General features: G+C 31.9%; 1 protein-coding gene across 1 annotated transcript in view; it reads right to left on the bottom strand.

Moving 5' to 3' along the window:
* Window positions 1-9,930, bottom strand: part of LOC117160558 (uncharacterized) — an 87,317-nt gene extending 77,387 nt beyond the window's left edge. The window contains exon 1 of the mRNA XM_033341383.2: window positions 9,466-9,930. Within this exon, the coding sequence (XP_033197274.2) occupies window positions 9,466-9,517 (52 nt within the window). The 5' untranslated portion in view covers window positions 9,518-9,930. The remainder of the gene's footprint in view (window positions 1-9,465) is intronic.
* Between the last annotated feature and the right edge of the window lie 10,258 nt (window positions 9,931-20,188).

Genomic DNA, 20,188 nt, shown 5'->3' with positions numbered 1-20,188 from the left:
TAGTTAAAATTCTTAAAAATATCATTTTTGGAGTGTAAATTAAAAAATCCAGTTGGCCGCTAACTTTTGCACGTCGCTCCAAATAAGATATTATTTATTTTCGACATTTAATATATTTAGAGCTAATTAATTAAAAAATCAATTCTACAGGGTGGTTGGTAACTGGTGGTACAAGATTTAAATTTTTCCATCGAGACAACGATCTACAGTGAGATCCGTTATACCGCACGCGTACCGAGCGAAAATTCAAAGTCGATTTTCTCGAAAACAAAGCCTCAAACGAAAAATTTTTATTCTATATTTTCGACTTCTTTTTTCGCGTAGAATCACCCCTTTTCCGCTTGTACCACCAGTTACCAACCACCCTGTATATTCAATGTTGATAATAATAATTCCATTAATTTGATATAATAAAATGAATCTTCTATTTTCTGATTATTTCGTTATTGTTACATGAATAAACGTGCAGTGATCGATCTTATAATCAAAATCAGATTCTTGAACTTTTCATTTAATTCACCTGAAATTTTTCAATAGGTTTTAGATCAAGAAACTACAATGACCAACGTACTGTTATTAATTCATTATGTCTTTGTAATTCTTGCGAATAACTTCAACAATTTTTTATGTTAACGACAAATATTTCGCTCTAGGCATTGATCGCAATTTTATATTAAATAGAAAATTCTAATCCATTAATCGTTTCCTTTACAGCTTAGGTTAATTATTCCTAATGCTTATGAAGAGCAATGTTTTTTTTTTTTATTTATTAAAATTACAATCAATTCTCGCGTTGAGAATTTTCAGTAATTTTTCTGGCGTGGCGTAGTAACATGGCTAATTATTTATAATAAGTTAATACTTATGAACAGCAATGTGTGTTCCATATTTTGTATACATGTATCGTATTTATTTAAAATCGTAATATAAGTAACATTTATTTATATTAATAATTACATTAATCGAGCTTACGCAATTATTAAATAACATCAGAAAAATAAATAACAAAAATCTAGAAGTGTAAAATCAAAATGTGGGAAATAGAATCATAGTAAAATAAAATATCGTTTCGAAACGAACTACGTTACTTTCAAAACTATATTAGAAAAGAAATTTTAAGCAGTTAGAATAATAACTGAAAATTAAACAGCGCTAATGAAACAAATTTACATATAGTCTCATCACATCATATAATGTTTCAAACTATAAATTATAAATTAATTTTAACCGATGAAGATTTTGAATAAACTTGCATTAGTATAGATTTCTCGACTTTGCAAGCTGTGAAAATAAAATAATTAAAATACGACTGTATATGTATTTTAATTCCTAAAATATCAGTGGATTAAACAAACATATTGAATGATTGTTATTATCTTGATATACGATTCTAATGTATTAATTTAGTATTTGTAGTTAATAAATTAAATAGCTAGCAGAGTGTTAGATTCTTACGATTGAAATAGTAGAACTAAATTAGTTATACAATAGGTATATTATATATACGAAAGTAAGAATATATACATACACAATAGATTTAACGTGACTATTGTTACATCAAAATATTAATTACTTATTAATAAATTCCTAATATACAGAACGTAATATTCAAGATCCGAGAATATTCTAAATTTCTTTTATCGATGATATTATTCATTATCATTTTAAATAAATTTCTATAAATATAGAAATATTTATATAGAAACTTGAAATACCAAACTTCATTTGGATTAAGTCATGTACCATATAAGAAATATCGACGCGATTTCTACTCAAGTTCCCAATAGATAGGTCAGATAAAGAATTTCAAAGATATTTATTATATTATTATTTGATAAATATGCAGTCGATTCCAAAAGTATCCAGCTGCTTGAAAAGGTACATATTCATCGATATACAGTAATTTTTTTTTTATTATTATTTAATTTATACTTTACAATTTGTCCAGCTGGACATTTGGTAAATTTTTCTAACTTAATTGGTAAATAATATGTGGATGGCTACCCTCAGTGAGATACCATGATATACAGTAATGAACGTATAAATAGGGAAGTATTTAGTAATAAATTCAACTAATTATTATATATTGAATTATATTCTCGTATTTTGAAACATTACAAACATAGAAAGACTTTCAAATTTTTACTTCAATTAATAATTATGATCTAAATCTATTGATAAGCATTTTACCTGTTTAAATACTCATAGTTGTTCAAACACTATTACATGAAATAACTATCTTTCTAACAAACCATATTATTTAATTATCAACTGTCCCATTAATTTGTTGTCATAGTTGCGTTATTCAGTTACGAAAACTGAAATTGCTACTTTACTATAGTTTTCCTAGATGTCGGTACAATAATGTATGCTTTCACTAAGATTTAATTATACTTCGCGTCAATCGAAGACATAAGACAATAAAAAAGGAGACAAGGAAAGCTATTGTATTCGCGATAAGAATTTAATACCTGTGTGAATCAAACACCGAGGGATAATCGTTCGATCGATCCGATCGTTCGAAAGAAAGCTCGTAAGAATGAAAGATAAAAGATAAAAGAATGAAAGGGCTGGAAAAGAAACGGGGGGAAGATTGACACGACTGAGTAGCGATCCAGGCGGAAGAATGTAATTAGTTGGGAACACAGTATTCAGGAAGTAGTTGAAAACTGCGTAACAGAAAAGTGTGTGGCTCCCGATGAAACGTGGGAAATACGGGCAACCGTCACTTTACTATGAGAAGTGATTGCGATCGTTAAACGTAGAAAAGCCACTTTTATGAATCGCTTTTCACACACAATCTAGGTGGACTAATCGTGAAATCTACGACGACTTTTCTAATAGTATGCAATGAACACCTTGCAAAACAGTTTGATCACATAACACGAGTCAACTTGGAAGTATCTGTAGTCTTCCTACGATGTATATATGTCGGAGATGAAAGGACACCTTTGGATAATCCCGCAACATTGTAATCTAGAGTCTACTATAGCTGTAATTAAACAATTGTAGTTATTCAATCCGATTGTATTTGTTCGAGATTTGTGATAATGAGCTTGGGCTCGAGGCGACAGTCAGTCGCCAACGTACCCGCGGTCAAGGGATGAACGCTTTGTCTGGCAGAGGCATGGAGTAATTCTATAGCTCTCCTTAAAAAGGAAATAGTTGTAACGCTCGACAGTAAACATTCCAACGGTCTCTGTCCCGTAGCTCGCCACACGCAGACCCTATTCTTCGAGTAAGATGATTGCCAGATGTCGATGCGTCTCCGCAGTACATATTCAGCTAGCCCGAGGGCCCGTTATAAATCTTAAGATTTAGCTAACCAAAGTCCTTCAAACAGACAAATAGTCTTTGTCCCAACTACGTGAAAATAGAGGAGACCTATTTTTCAACGGACGACGTCTCCCACTAGCAACTTTCTCTCGAAGGCGGCTAGCATCTTTTTCTAACCACCCATGTGGAGATTGACCAATTAGCAGCAACGCCAATTTCCCTTACTTTCTGAACGAAGGCTATCCTCGACGAATCCGATGATCTCGTGCCCTTAGACACACCCCATTATAGTTTTCCTCTGTGGCATTATCGGGACGGGAAAGTCATTTTCTCTCGCGATCCCGTCGACTAAAGAGTAACGTCTTTACGATCAGCAATTATTTCACGTTTTATCAACAAAGAGTCAGACTTAGATTTTGTGAGAACGTCCACCTGTCATTCGTTATCGGACCTGAGACCATTGTCACTAGTGTCGCGAACGCCTAATCGCTGTGGTTGATTGTCAAATCTGTGTTATCCATACTTGTGTTAATAAACCGTACCTTTGTTATACCGCAACGATGGCTAATTTCAATGAAGATTCATCAAACACCCACAACCCTATCCTCGACGCCACCCCGACATCAGAAGTGGAATCAGAACAGCTTCATAAGCTGGAAGGGCAGGTCGCCGTCATGCACGAGCTAATTCTGACGCTAATACAAAGGCGGAGTACGGAATCTACAATATTAGCATTACCACATTTTAACCCCGACGTCGCAGGCGCCGATCCAGCTGCGTGGTGTTCGACTGTTAGCTGGCTTGTGAATAAAAACCCTCTACAAGGCAACGCATTATACTTTGCCTTAAGTGAAGCTTTAAAGGGTTCTGCAGCACATTGGCTTGCGCAAACGATGGAAGACGAAGAGATTACCTGGTCAATCGTTAAGGAACGATTCCTTGCACGGTTCGGCAGTAAAGAGACAACGTCCTCGGCGTTAATAAAGGTAGCCAGGGAACCACGGGTGAAGAACGAATCTCTAGGGGCTTATTACTGTCGTCTCTATTCCTTCCTGATGGCGGGGTGGCAACATTCTACGAAGGACGAAATACTTATCGCCATCATTCTCTTCCTGGCAAGCATGCGCGACCAACGTTTAAAACGATTGGCTCTCACGAGCGACATCAAGACGGAGAACCAATTTTACAACGAAATGAGACCCTTTTGCTACGAGGAGGGGCCGACATCTTCGCCAGAAAATTCACCGGCGGAACCCGAAGCCAAACGACGCAAGTTATCGGGCCACCAGACGAGGTGCCGTTACTGTGGTATTTACGGACACAAAATAATACAGTGCCACAAGAGGATGCGTATCGAACAGCAGAGGGATACACGACGCCAGGGAGGAAGCCGACCAGCCACATCGTCCAAGGTGGTTTGCTTGAAGTGTCATGCGGAGGGCCATATCGCACCTGACTGCCCGGTACGACAGGACAGAGACACGTTGCATTAACAATAAAACCCCGGGCAGGAGCAATGCCAGCTCTACGCGGATCTGCCTAGTAACGGCGGTTGGAATTTTGTTGGTATCCCCGGTCGATATGCAATTGACAAATGCGATCGTATCAGTCTTTTATTCTTGCGATCACCTTGGAGAGTTTACACGCATCGTCTTGTCAGTCAGTCAGAAAGATACCTAGCGTCACAGCTAACGTCACTTTGCGTTTCAAAATATATTCTATTGTACAAAGAGTTTTCCCCGTTGACCGTGGATTCGTTATTGAACCTAAAAACATTGTCTTTAACATCTAGAGTGTCTAATCACCACGTTTAATTGTCAAACTTTGTAAAAATCAATATTTATACCAGTAAATATAATCTCTATCGTACAACAACGATGGCTAGTTCGAATGAAGATCGTTACACGCCCATAAACCCAACGCTAACCCGACACATATATATACTGAAATTTTAGTACATTCTTTTTATACATAGTTAACACTGAGAATTCGGTAAATTCTTTCCTAATAATTGAGATTAAATTATATATAATTAAATCATATAAAAATAAATTTTAATTAAATTATACTATACTTGTACCAGTGAGAAAATAATTTATACATACAGAATTAAGGCTGACATATAGGAAAGATCATCTAGGAAGGATTACTCGCAAAATGAAGACAAATGGTTATAGTAATCGTGAATTTTAGAAAATTCCAAAATTCGCAATTGATCAAACGAAAGCTGCGTCTTCAGATTATTCGCATGGGTCATCCTACTTACTTTCCCTTTAGAAGCGACGCTATCATATTTCTATCGAGCATAATATTAAAGAGTTGAAATTTTAAGACCGTACGCAAGATTACGTAGACCGTAAGGGGTAAACACAGGGTAGGGAAAATAGATACAGATTTTTAAGGGCAGACAAATCTAGAAAACATGTCTTATAAAATTAACATTTTCGAAGCTATAAGCAGTTTTTCGTAAAGCGAGTAATTTATTTGTATGGTTCTCCATAAAAACAATGAGTACTTTCCGTGGTTACAAAAGACTTTTATAACACCATCATCTAAATTGCACTAGAAAATTCCCAAGAAATTTATGAAAAAGTATAGAGTTCCTTGGTATGAAGATATCAGACGTGTATAAATGGAGGGGGAAGGAGGAGATATAAAGAAAAGTCATAATTACGAAAAGAATAAATATGCTTGTACTATCTGTCGATTTTAAATAAATGAATATTACTTTTAATTTTAAAAGTAATAATTTTCGTTCCAACAGTGTTTATTAAAACATATTTCCCTTTTATTCGTCCACCACCTATTCTTTAAAATCTGAATTCCCGTTTTATCGCACTATATGTTTTTATACGGTTTACGAAAATGTTCGAACACTTTAAAACAGAAGATCTTTTTAAAAGTTGAACTAAACGACTAGAGTCTTTTTTAGAAGTTAGAAGAATTGATTTACTAGACGATGTAATTTTGTTACTTGAGACATTATATACACGTTGACGTAGATATCTAATTATATTTATATATAATTTAAAAAATATTATTATTTAGTAATTAGCTAACAAATTATATTTTAAGAATATTGATATAAAATAGAAAATGTATGAAGATCACAATGTATTTATTTTACACGAGTATTAACTGATTAGGAGAACTTGTTGGCATTTCACGATGTATTAATATCTCAAAATCACATAACAAGTATATTACGAATATCGCAGAATTATAATATATGTGTAATTTATTATTGGTTGCCTATATATGTAAATAAAGATAATTCATGAAACTTCGCTGGAAGAAACTTTATAGTATCTCATAACATTAATCTACTGATTTATGAATGAAATAGATCAACAAACTGTTCAGTTACAACATTTATTTCTTAATTGGATTGTGTTAAAAATTCTTCACTTCTATTATTTAGCTAAAGAAAGCGATGTTATGAATAATCAACATCAATCTATTTTTTACAATTAGGAAAAGAGAAATACTAATAAGCATATAACAAACAGTATACTGAAAATGAAAAAATAAAGAACAGAAATTCTCATTAAAGAAAATCCATATCAAGTGATCAGCTAGTATAATCTACAGAAACTGACCATAAACACTACAATAATTAAAATGAAAAATTTATAAAAATCCATTGTTTATAAGATCTTGAAATAATATTAAAATATGAAAATGTCAAAATAAAATGTTTTACATTTCATCCTATATTCAAACCTATATTTAATAATTTATAGCACGAAAAATAATAATAAAACTAGAAAGTAAATAATGAAAGCTGGTAAAAAATAATGAAAGGAATGAAATACCAACAAATATGTAGCTATGTCATAAACGATAATCTTTCACAGCACTTCCCATTAAATGCAAAAAGCATAGATAGAAAAGTCAATTTGACACCTGTGCACGTGAAGGCAAGTACATTTGCCGCTTTACACTACAAAAATGGATTTACGCGTTAAGAATAGATGCATCCAATCGAGAAAATGAATTTGCTACTCTCGTAGTCGGTGATCGATGCTGAAGAATTACTCGCACTTCCGAGATAGATGGAAATACACTTTGAAAGGCTTATATCCGGTTTTAACACATCAAGAAGAGTTCTTCGTTAAAAAAAATACGACAAACGGAAACTTTTTTATATTTTGACAGATCTACGAATATATTTTTGAATGAGATACCATATATAAATTTCATTGAAATAATAACGTTAGTATAATGCGATGGTAATAAATAATTGACTTCTTCATCTCCTTTATAAGCAGATGGTTGTTTGCCAAGATATTCGAAATTAGGATTTCAACTTTTACATTTAAGCAAGCTTAGAAGAAAAGTGTTAATTTAATTGAAATTATATTATATAGACAAATGCGCTAAGATTATAAAATAATTATAATAATTATTAATCAAATAGGTAAAATCAAAACGATCGTAATGCAACTTTTCTATTTGCTTTTAATTATTTCAAAGACAGCTAAAAAATTCTACCAAACGTCCAAACTGGACAAATTGTGAATATAAAGAATTAAATAAAAAAAAAAAATTATTTTAAATTACTTTGCTTTGATCAATTATCAGTAAGAACTATCAGACATATCGTTCTTAAACAATAATTACAAGAGGCAGTAAGAATATCATAATTTTTTTATCATGCGTTGTTAAATTTTCGTGTAATTAGGTAACAGTTTAAAAAATCCGCATTTCGATTTTTAATTGTATTCATCGAAAATACTAATTTCTGAATCTCTATCAGATAATCATATATTACGCATCGTATTTTATCATGATAAAAATTTATATTGTATTCTGCGCAGATTTTTATCTCCTAGAAAGAGTGGCTTTGTTCTTAAAACTCCCGTGAATTTTCCATACTCTTAATTAAAAGAGCAAAAAGATGCTCTCTTTAAGATAGGCAGACAAGGGATTTCTAAATGCTCTTTTGTAAGGAGTTTAAACGTGAACTCTAAAGTAAACTTGTCCTTTGCTGCGGCGTTGTATAATGTTACGTATAAACAAGGAACAATATGCTATTACCTTTCCTTATTTTTCTTTCTTTAATAGTATTTTACTAATATTAACAAGATAAATAATCACTTTATAACATGCAAAACTACATATTACTAATAATTACTGATTACGAGTCGTTTACATTTCGATAATTTCTAATATTTTCCTAAAAGAATTTACATTATTATCAATTACTTGATCAAAGGTTTTATCGTACCTATCGGAGATACTGATTAAAAGAAGAGGAAAGATTATAAATAGAATTTAATTTCCAAGGTTTCATCTTAATTGTAATAATGTGACAGCAACAGAATTATATCGAATATTATATCAGTATTATACTTCCGATATAATATTTATTTCATCGTTGATTTCTGCAATTAATCTCTTAACTAGGTCATTCTTTATTCAGAAACTTCTATAATCTATGAAACTAGAAGTTAACAAAAATAATCAACTTCGATTCTGTCAGAGACGTAGCAGCTACAACAAAAGTTTCCGGAGAGATAGATTTTTCATTTTATATTGCAAAAGCGAAATCTACAACAATTTATATTATCATGTATGAGGGCACGACAGATAAAAGAAAACACTGAAATAGATACTGTTATATACTTATACAACGTTAGTTAAAATTCTTAAAAATATCATTTTTGGAGTGTAAATTAAAAAATCCAGTTGGCCGCTAACTTTTGCACGTCGCTCCAAATAAGAGATTATTTATTTTCGACATTTAATATATTTAGAGCTAATTAATTAGAATATCAATTCTACAGGGTGGTTGGTAACTGGTGGTACAAGATTTAAATTTTTCCATCGAGACAACGATCTACAGTGAGACCGTTATACCGCACGCGTACCGAGCGAAAATTCAAAGTCGATTTTCTCGAAAACAAAGCCTCAGACGAAAAATTTTTATTCTATATTTTCGACTTCTTTTTTCGCGTAGAATCACCCCCTTTCCGCTTGTGCCACCAGTTACCAACTACCCTGTATAATAGATCGAATTGTGTACAAATACTTTTGTCGCCACTGCGTGTCTAATACATTAAAAACTCGAATGACGAGTTAACTTTTTTTTGATTAACAGATCGAATGACAGTTTCCCAACACAAAACCCACAAAAATTATTGCATAATGTAGCTACTTTAATAAAGTAAGTATTTTAAAACGAACCTCGCGTAGCCAAGCCGACGACGATCAGAAGAAACACAGCTGTCCTTTCCATGTTTTTCGTAATCCGCTTCTTCCAGTCAACTCTGACCACGAACGATCAGCTGATAATCGTTTGTTCGCGACAACGATCAGCGAAGAATCTGTTCTGGTATCACACGGATTGGTGATCTTGTTGTTAATCCAGCAAAAAAGGTCACTTTCGAATTCGCGAGTTCACCGAACGTACCGCGAGGCTAACGTCATTTCGCGATCGTTTCCGGTTGAACACCGACTGAGAACCGGAACTGTTCCAAGAGTACAACTGTTCCGGACGAGACGCGAGTTCCTTGCTCCTCTTTTTTCTTCTTTTCCTTTTCTCTTTCTTTCGACGAAGATACGTATTCTCTTTGGTGATAGGTAACTTTCTAGGATATCGTGGACTCGAACGACCGACGTGAAACGATCCTTCCTGAAGACTGAGGTGCTTACTCCCTGGCAGGAAGTCGTCCAGGTGTTCTGCTCCCCACTTGTTACTCTTCTCTACCACCTCTCCAACCAGGTAACGACCGATGTGCTGGTTGCCATCGAGAACGAGGCTGACTTGTGCGACTGACTGACTGTTCGTCCTCTGTACTTACGTACTCCTCCGGTATTCAGGCCAACTTTTGATGGGACTTCGCCGAGCTTCGAGATGACAGGACCCTCCTAGCAAACAGCCGTGACGAAAATTCGATTTGAACATGTTGATTCGCTGAATGCATCGCGTGGACACGTTGATACCTTGAATCTGGGACAGGCGAAGCAATGCTTAAACAAAGTCTGGAATATTGGAAAGTCTAGCAAATTGATAGTACATGAAGCTTCCGCTGCTTCAGAAATGTTTGGACGTTGCATGCAGAATTAGATTCTTCGTTTTGATATCTGATATCATTTGATTTCGAAATTTTAAATAGTATTATAGTTCAGATACACAGTGACTCACAGAAGTATCCGAACGCTTATCTGGGAAATTTTTTATGAATATATTATGCGTGTTATACGAAAGTTTTTGAAATTTCATTAGCACCGTAATGAGATTACCGTGATTACATTAGTAAAATTTGAAATTAATTTGAAAATGTATATAGACATTATAAGATATTTAATCCAAGCACGTATTTGTTAATATTTATTAGTATACTCCATGAATCATAGTAATTTTGAGCACATAGTAAGATGGTCTCACTGAGTATTGAGATATATTAATTTAGTGGATCATTGATTGTTTAAATATTTCCGTGATCTTTGTGAAATATATACTTATACGTAATACTTTGTAATTTCTGTACAGGTTTTTAATTTTGTTTCAAAATTTATCAATATAACGGTGTTAATGAAACTTCACAATGTTTTGCATGACACACATAATACATAAAAGGTGTCTGCCAGAATTTGAATTCTTTTGGTGAGCCAGCGTTTTGCAATAATAAACTATTATTGCTCGTATAAACCGTGCTGCGTTCTTTCGGTCTTTTTCCACACAGTCGTCTTTTCCTATTATTGAATATTACAGAATATTATTGAATATTACAGAATCAATATTAATATGCATGACTCCTTGTTGCAGTTTGTCAAAGTTCCTCTTAAGATGGCACTTGCTGAAACAGAAAAATGAAATTTTAACAATATCAAAATTCAAGAGTAAAGTAACAATCTTCATCTGAATACATATGCTTAAGTATCAGTACTTGTTTCGCTATTTTGAATCTTGTTTATGTAAAAGATATCGATATCAGAAATACAATACTTTTGATCTGTAACGAAAGTTTCAAATTTTTAACGTCAGTATCTTGAGGAATATTATACACTTAACGTAACATATGTTATACGTGTATAAACTTCTTATTTAAAACATTGTATAATTAAAAATAATTACAAAACTATCTGTGAAAAGTATCTAAGATGTTATCTACATGTAATTTAAATTTTGCCTTTCTTGGGACCGCTATAAAAGGAAACAAAGAAAGCTACGTATTAATCAAAATAATTAAACCTATGTGTTCCAAGAAATTGGTAATGTATTCGTGTGTAAATACTCACATCTATGATATCCGTTTCCATAAGTAGTTGACAACTTATTCACGAATATCGTTCATTTATCATAATTCCATTGGAGGAGAACCGAAACAGTTACCCAAAGAAAGAAAGATAACATTATTAAGAAAAAACATGATTGAAAATGTTAATAAGTCATTGTCTAAGATCTATATAATACTAACTTATTGATATATGATATGATATATGATGTTATACGATGATTGATATATTATATGGTAAAAGATCATTTTGTCTAAATCTCATCTTATCGTCAGGAATAAAATATTTGGAAATAATTTTCCTACATCAATAAGATAATAGACTTTGAAATATTTTAAATGGCAATTATATTCTAATTAATGATTTTACGATTAGTAATCGTAACTATTAAAATTAACGTTACAGAGAATACTCAAACGAAGAGACACGAATTAATTATACATACATGTTTTATATTATTATACATATATACGTTTCACGTTCTACTTTAACTTTAAAAACGTATTCAATTTGCATAGAATGTTACTCGAATTTTCCTGTCTGTGATGATAACGGGATGATGTGTACAGTTTAGCTCGCAAATTTATTCGCGTCTAATCATGACATTCACTTTAAAGAAAACTAGCAATTATGCTGTTATTAATGTTATGATGAATGGTCACAATGACAATGTTAATTAAGGCTAATTAGAGATAATTTTATTCTTACGATTTTTACCAAATAATTCACATAATTTATATAATAAAGGGAAACAAGTACCTGGATAAACGAAACTGGCAATGTATAGTTTATTGATACAACCATATGTACGACTGTGTTATGTTATCATGTTGTCACGAATATATTATCATAGTCAAACACTGTTGCACATTTCCTTAATAAGTACAAATAATCAAGAAGTAAAATAAATCTAAGTAACAATATTTAATAAATAAAATTTAGTTTCCTCCTCTGCAAGGATCACTAGCGATGTATGTTACTAATAAAAAATACAAAGAGGATTCGAAATTAAAAAATTGTTCTTTCTTATACAATCGAAGATTAGAAAAATAAATGTAGAAATTAATTATGCACCTATAACGGTTAATTTAGTAAAGAGAAACTTTAACGTTTCTTTTTCAAACGAGAAAATCAATTCGTGTATATGCATACATCTGAACCGTAAATTGTTTAGCATTCGTTGATACTTTTATTAGTATTATAAAATTCTCCATATGTTTCCTGTATTCCCACTGCACATATAAACCTCCGAAACAGTAAGATGTTTAATAGAAGAGCAGTAAAAGTACTTTTTTTTTCAAAAAAACAAGATCAATTCTGGACACGATACGTATTTATAAATAAATTTCATACTATATTTTAAACTTTGGAAACTTTTTTTTTATTTATTAATATTTGCAATCAATTCTCGCATGGAGAATTTTCAGTAATTTTTTCTGGCGTGGCGCAGTGACACGGCTAATTATTTATAATAAGTTAATACTTATTATAGATAAGTATAATTTATAAGTAAGTGTTATAAATAGGTAAATACTACTAGTTAAATACTACTACTAAATAATACTTAATACTACTTTGGAAACATACGGATTTTTTTTATCGAAGTTTACCTTTACTCGTAGTTTTCTAAAATGAAAAATTCCGTCGCTTATACTAATTCTAAAAAAAAAAAACATAATTGGAAGAAGTCCTCATTTATTTCATACTTTTGCAATTAAAACGGGGGATCTTGTTAACATCTTACAGTCGTTCCGTTCGATATTTATAGGCATTGCGTTTATTTACTCATTTATTGAACGCTAATATCTTTCAAGATTTCTAATAACTCGATTGATAAATTACCCGATTCGGTTCACAATAAACATTAATTCATGATATTATCGTATTCGCCTACTAAACATGCAACTGTAAAAGAATCGCTAACAGTGGCGTGGCTCGAGCATGCGAAACACTTTCTCGCGGACTATTAAATTTCACGGCTACGTTAATCAACATGTTCGAGGTGAAGGAATGATCGCACCTCATTGTTAGCGCGAAGCAGAAGCAACAATTAACTTGACTAAGGAAGCTTGGCCATCGAGGGTTAGACGATCCGGTTTAGGGTGACGCGGTTCGTTGATCATCCTACTAGTTCTTTCTGCTTAGATGCGGTTAAAATTTCTTTTTCATTCTGAATAATTACTAAACGTGGCACCTATAAATGTAAGAATTGATCTTAGGAAACATAATTGTAATATATTAAAAGTTTTCTTTGTTTTGATTATGCAAATGTGATTTTGAAATAAGCGAGCATCTCCGTCAATTTCTTATGCCGTTTCTTTCTTTTAGAATTGATAATAATATTAGAAAATGAAAATTGATAATGATAAACGTCAACAAACAATTTCAGATACTTAGCATCGATAATAGTAAATTTCTATATGAAATATTGATCTTCAGATATGAAAATTGTCACTAAACTTCGAAGGCTTCCCGAAGCTACAAGTTAATTTTTATTTAGATATTTCTCTTTGATAGAAAAATTGGTGACTTCTTTTACAAACACATTGCGGTTACTTTTACTTTCATTACGACTACTTGTACTTTTAAGAGGATATTGAAATGTACGTCTGGCCCAACAAATACTCATTTACTTATGTAGTGGCACTCGACAGTAAACTTTCCAACGGATTCTGTCCCGTGGCTCGCTACACAAAGATCCTATTCTTCGGACAAGATTTTTTTTTCTTTTTTTTAATTTACAAGTACTTTACAATCAATTCTCGGATTGAAAATTTTGAGTAAGTTTCTCTGGCGTGGCGCAGTGATATGGCTAATTATTTATAATAAGTTTATTTCTATTATAGCTGAATCTAATGCTTAGGTCTAAAGCATAGTGTTTTTCAAAGCGTTGTTAAATCAATCACTTACTTAACTTATACATACGCAACGGTGTAACTTTTAAGTGTTTAAAATATATAGTTTATAACCCTGTTAATCGCAGCATTATACCCTCTCAACCACCCCTATTATCTCAACGGAAATCAGAGGATCGATCTATTCGCGGCGTCGATTAGTATAATCGTAACGGGAATTTACAACTTCCGTTGACGTGTTTCCCCGCGATTGGTCGAAAATACACTACGCATAGTGTACACGCAGAGCATATGTTAATAAATACACAGGGTGGTTGGTAACTGGTGGTACAAGCGGAAAGGGGGTGACTCTACGCGAAAAAAGAAATCGAAAATATAGAATAAAATTTTTTTTTTTAATTTTTCTATCGAGACAACGATCTACAGTGAGATCCGTTATAACGTACCGCACGCGTACCGAGCTAAAATTCAAAGTCGATTTTCTCGAAAACAAAGCCTCAAACGAAAAATTGTTATTCTATATTTTCGACTTCTTTTTTCGCGTAGAATCGCCCCCTTTCCGCTTGCACCACCAGTTACCAACCACCCTGTATAAGTGATGTAATGGAATTATATAAAAGATGCAAACCGAAAGTCGTCCAAAGCCAAAAGGTATGGACTAAGTATAATAAATAAATAAAAAATACTGAAAATTGTTGGCACATAAATGATAATTTTATTGCATCATCTAACATATTGTGAATTATTCTCTGGAGATATCAGAACAGTCCAGAAATTCGTAGAAATTTGATACGCCTACTTTTATACGCTAAAAATACGAGATTGATGAAGATCATTCTATTAAAAAGAGATTTAAGATGAAAAAAATTGGACAAAATAATTACAAATAGGAGCTATCTTATCATGGTTAAAAATGTACACGAGGTTATTGAGAATATTTATTCGACTAATAACATTAGATAATTAACAATACTTCTTTTTTCGAGTAGAATCACTTCCTTTCCGCTTGTACCACCAGTTACCAACCACCCTGTATATTGTTAAATATATTCAAGTGTTTCTTCAGCACCTATCACGACCTATCCACTTCACTTACTTTTAAAAAGATAATGCATATTTATCACTATATATATTAAAACAAAATGGTTTTTATATATCTCCTTCTTTATTACACATAAGAAAATCAAATATTGTTTCAAGTAGATTAAAATATTTGTATTTAACGCATAAGACGTTCATATTATATGCTACATCTATTCGTGCGCGGGATGAATGCGAGTTATTTAGTTTTTAATGAATACATTTACTATCTGACTCATAAATGTAAAATATAAATCAAGTTATAATGTTTTCATATGCGAATGAAATATAACTATTATATAAACGGTATTATACACCTTACTTCTGTATTTTATCATTAATACAAGATAAACATACATTTTACTGCGTAGTTCTAAATTATAGAGAGCAGCTGTTTCATACGAAATTTCAATAAAATTCACAACTTATGTATCGATGTAACATATAAACGTCAAAAACTTTCTGTGTCGTTTGTTAAAAAGTAGCTCCTAACCGCGTTCCTCGTCCCATCGATGTCTCGTTTTCCTGGTGCATTCCGTGTCAGTTGTTCGCGAAGAGGTCGCGCTTGGATATTCAATTAGAGACGTAATGCACAAGCATACGAGCTACAAGCATACAAGTGAAGTCGTCGAGGACGATTGCAATTTTAAACATTCAAACGGCAAATTACTCAAATTCCTGTTTTACGATTTTACAAGTCGTAATTATATTCTATTATAAGAATCTGACGATTATAAGTTATTAAATAATATAGAATTATTCTACTTGAAGTAGTTATTACAGCCTTGCTACTACGATATACTTCAAAAAATAATTTTAAAAAATATATCGAATTTTATAAATTACACATGTAAAACATACGAAGATACTGGATTTTAAATCTACTAAACACTGTATCAAAAATGACAAAGTCATGCAACCAAACAGAGTCAAAATTGTAGAATAACAACTGTTAAATCGAAATAATTTTTTATTACATACATATTAGGCATTAAGAAATATTCAATACGCGAAGATTCTTAAATATTCGCTTCAAATATTATCACAACCATAAAAATATAATACTCATCTACTCGTTTCAAGTCATAAGTGATAAAAAGTAAAGAATGTACATTAACAATCGATATAGGAGAAACTATATAATTTTCGCGATATAAATAATATCATGTATTTATAGATACTGTAATTAGTAACTTATGAGAATTTTCTATTGGACATAAAATGTTAATGTTTTGTGCAAACTTGTGGCCAATTTAATTTAATAATAACTTGCATTTGGTAAAAGAGTAATGATCTAATGGCCTCAATGGCGAATCTAGAAACCTTTCTTGTGAGGCAGACAGGTGAAATGTGTTTTTACATAATGTATATTATACATATTTTTGTATATAAATACATTTTTAAATCTTCTTTTACAAGAAGGTTACTTATGATTTATGTCTTAATATCTCGTTTCATGTTATACCCTGGATAATTAAATTCGCATTAATCAGAGACTGGAAAGGTACTCTCGAATCTGGACAGATATAACAAACTGTAAATCTATAATGTCATTATCAAATCCATTTGTACATATGAACTGCACATTTGGAGCATAATTCCCAAGTTGAATATTTAAAAAATTGAAAATCTCTGATCTATCGTTACCTTTTCTAGACGTAATGATTTTGTGAGATATGACGATACAAGAAAAGCATTGGAAATTCCCTCGGCTGAAGAGGAGATTATAAATCGTACTAAAGCACATCTAAACAGGATAAATAATCACACGAACGTATTTATTAAAAATTGCTGCTCAGGTATGCTCAAAAGATTTAAAAGCAAACATCCGACTGATCTACTCATGTCCAAGCAATAGTATACCGCACATAAACATACACAACACTTAATCTACTCAGAATGTGACGTATTTATATTTTTTATATATTTATATTTATATTTATATTTTTATAATGTGACGATTTTTATATTTCATCGTTCTTGGGACATTCGCTCCTGGCAACTCAATAATGGTGAATACTTTAAACATTTGGCAAAAGCTTTTAATTGTTTAATATAAATCGAATGTTTATTCGTTCATTGTAGATACCTTTACCTTAAATTACACAATATGCTCTGTATATCATAAATCAACATATATGTTGCACATATATGAGGTAATGCTATCTTTACAATCCTACAAAAATCAGTTTGAAACTACACAACATTAAGAAGATTTCAAAAATAAGATTTTATAATTCCAATAACGGAAAAGACATTAATTACTTCTTTAATTTAAAAATGTGATACAATTAGTTCTTAAAGGCTCTAAAAACCACCGATTAATGAAATGATTTATAATTTCATACTTTTCATCGATTCTGCAAGATACAAAAATTATTAACCAGATAGATTTTTCACTTTATAATTCAAAAGTCATATTTTCAAGTATTTTAACTAATACTATCCAACAATGAACGTAACAGTGTCCATTCGTTACACCTCTACTACTAAAATTCTTCTAGATATCGATTTTGGAATATATAAAATGAAAAATCTATTTGATCAAAAATTTTTACACCAGACTATATGCTTGCCTGGTGGTCGGTTTAGGATTAGAAGGTCACCATATATATAGTGGAAGTAACGATACGCTTTTATATAGAACACGTGACTAAAATTCGTAAGGGTGTCCGAACATCCATTCGCGGAACTAGGTGACTCGCTGTCAACGCGTGCTTTAGTAGGGCACTTTCAGCATCACGATAACCGATGAATTGCGTAGGACCAGATTTGGTAGAGGCGGAAATTTGGTGCGACGAAAGCTAGCGGTGTCGAGTCACTTGTTAGTAACATCGCCTTCCTGACCCACATACCACGACCGCCATACAAACGTAATGCCACATACATATGTAGGTATGCATTTACGGGAATATACGGATACAGAGGCGCACGTCGTATACGAGAAGCCACCGTCGTTCGAGGATAAGGTCCTCGTTCACGTTCCTGATCATTCTGACATGCGAAGCTATGGCTATCGATGTCGTGCTTTAACCACCACTCACATTCTTTCGCAATTAAACGCGCGATATTTACATTACGGATAGATTTTTTATTTTATAGTTGAACTCTAGTTATGTGAATTCCATTTACTTGAACGAGATTTTAGTTAATGCCCGATTAAATTCTGTTGATTGGTTCTACTTGTCTGTACGTGAGCTCTTATATGAATGAAGAAATATAAGAAGAATTAGTAATCTCTTATAACGAAAGAAAAATTGTATAAACTGCTTGCTCCTCACGCTGACGGATACATGTAGACGAAGTTCTACTATATATCCCAAAAACAATATCTAAGAGAATCTTAACTAATAATGTTAAGATGGTTTTTCTGAATTGATATGAAGATTGTTAATATTATTTCAAGCAGTGAAATTTAAAATCAGGACATATACCAACGCGTTAGTAAAAAAAGAAATATGTGGCATATTATTAAGATTAATAGATAATTTACATGTACAGTTTAATAGCTCAATATACTGTTACCACGAGTCTACCAAAGCACCCGGCTACTTATTGACAGTAGTGTAAAAATTTTCTAAGATAAAGATTTTATGATTTCCAGAACCAAAGTAACAGTCTTTTTTTAATTTAAGAATGTTGTAATAAAAATTTTAAAAAATCAAACACTGATAAAACAATCCACAATTTCATAATTTTCATGATTTCAGATATGTTGTTATGCCTGTTATATCGCGAATTTGAATATTGATAAGTTTCAGTACTAGGTGCTGATTAATATAGTACAATAGAATAGAGTGTAAAGGTACAAGCTAATGAAAAGTGTACAAGCTTCCTTCAAATGACAGCATGACTGGTCTAATACCACAATAGTTACATATCACAAGTGTTAGAAGAAGAAGTAGAATTCTCTGACCTGAGTTCTATATTTATGCGATCTGTCTAAGAATAATTATAAGAAATGGTTAAAAAAAGAAAGTTCTTTCTGAAGATCGTTGAATTTTCCTTCGAAGTCGATGATTGTGAGAAAGAAAATCCATATAATGAACATGCAGAGAATATATCGTGGATATGGAAGTTAATTGTATACAAATCGTGACCCATTATGATATAGTGATTGGCAGTAATATTTTTATGAAAAATACGATATATTTGTGAAAAAATTTAGTAATTCGTAAATTATGAAGGTTTTTCATTTGTATTAAAATAAAACTGATACATTGAAGTTTGACACGATAATAATTTAGGACGAGCACTTGTCTTAATCTCCTTTGAGTTAAATCAAAATTAATTTGATAAATAAATAGTTTTACGTTTATAAAAGCTACAAATTTTTACCGTTGAATAATTTAATAAGTCTCGAAATAACAAAATATAGATATACAACGATCTACTTTATATCGATTAAATATTTATAATAATCTTTAAAAAAACTGTTAAAACATAAAAAACATAAATATATGAAATGCTGACAATGAGAATCATAATGATGTAAATCAATTCGCTACTATTCTTCGTGAAATAATGTTCTACGTTTATTACAATAAAAATTTCATTACGTCCTATCAAATCATGAAAACGCATCACCACAGAGAGTAAGATTATTACTTATAGTTAATGATGAAATTTTTATAATATTGGACGGTGCTTTGAAATATATGATTAAATTCGAACTTTCAAAATCTTGGCTTCCATCGTATATGATTTTCAGTCCACTGCACGAATCATGATCT

The sequence above is a fragment of the Bombus vancouverensis genome, chromosome 1 (assembly GCF_051014615.1).
Source record: "Bombus vancouverensis nearcticus chromosome 1, iyBomVanc1_principal, whole genome shotgun sequence".
NCBI lineage: Eukaryota > Metazoa > Arthropoda > Insecta > Hymenoptera > Apidae > Bombus > Bombus vancouverensis.
This window is presented reverse-complemented; position numbering and strand designations above follow the sequence as displayed.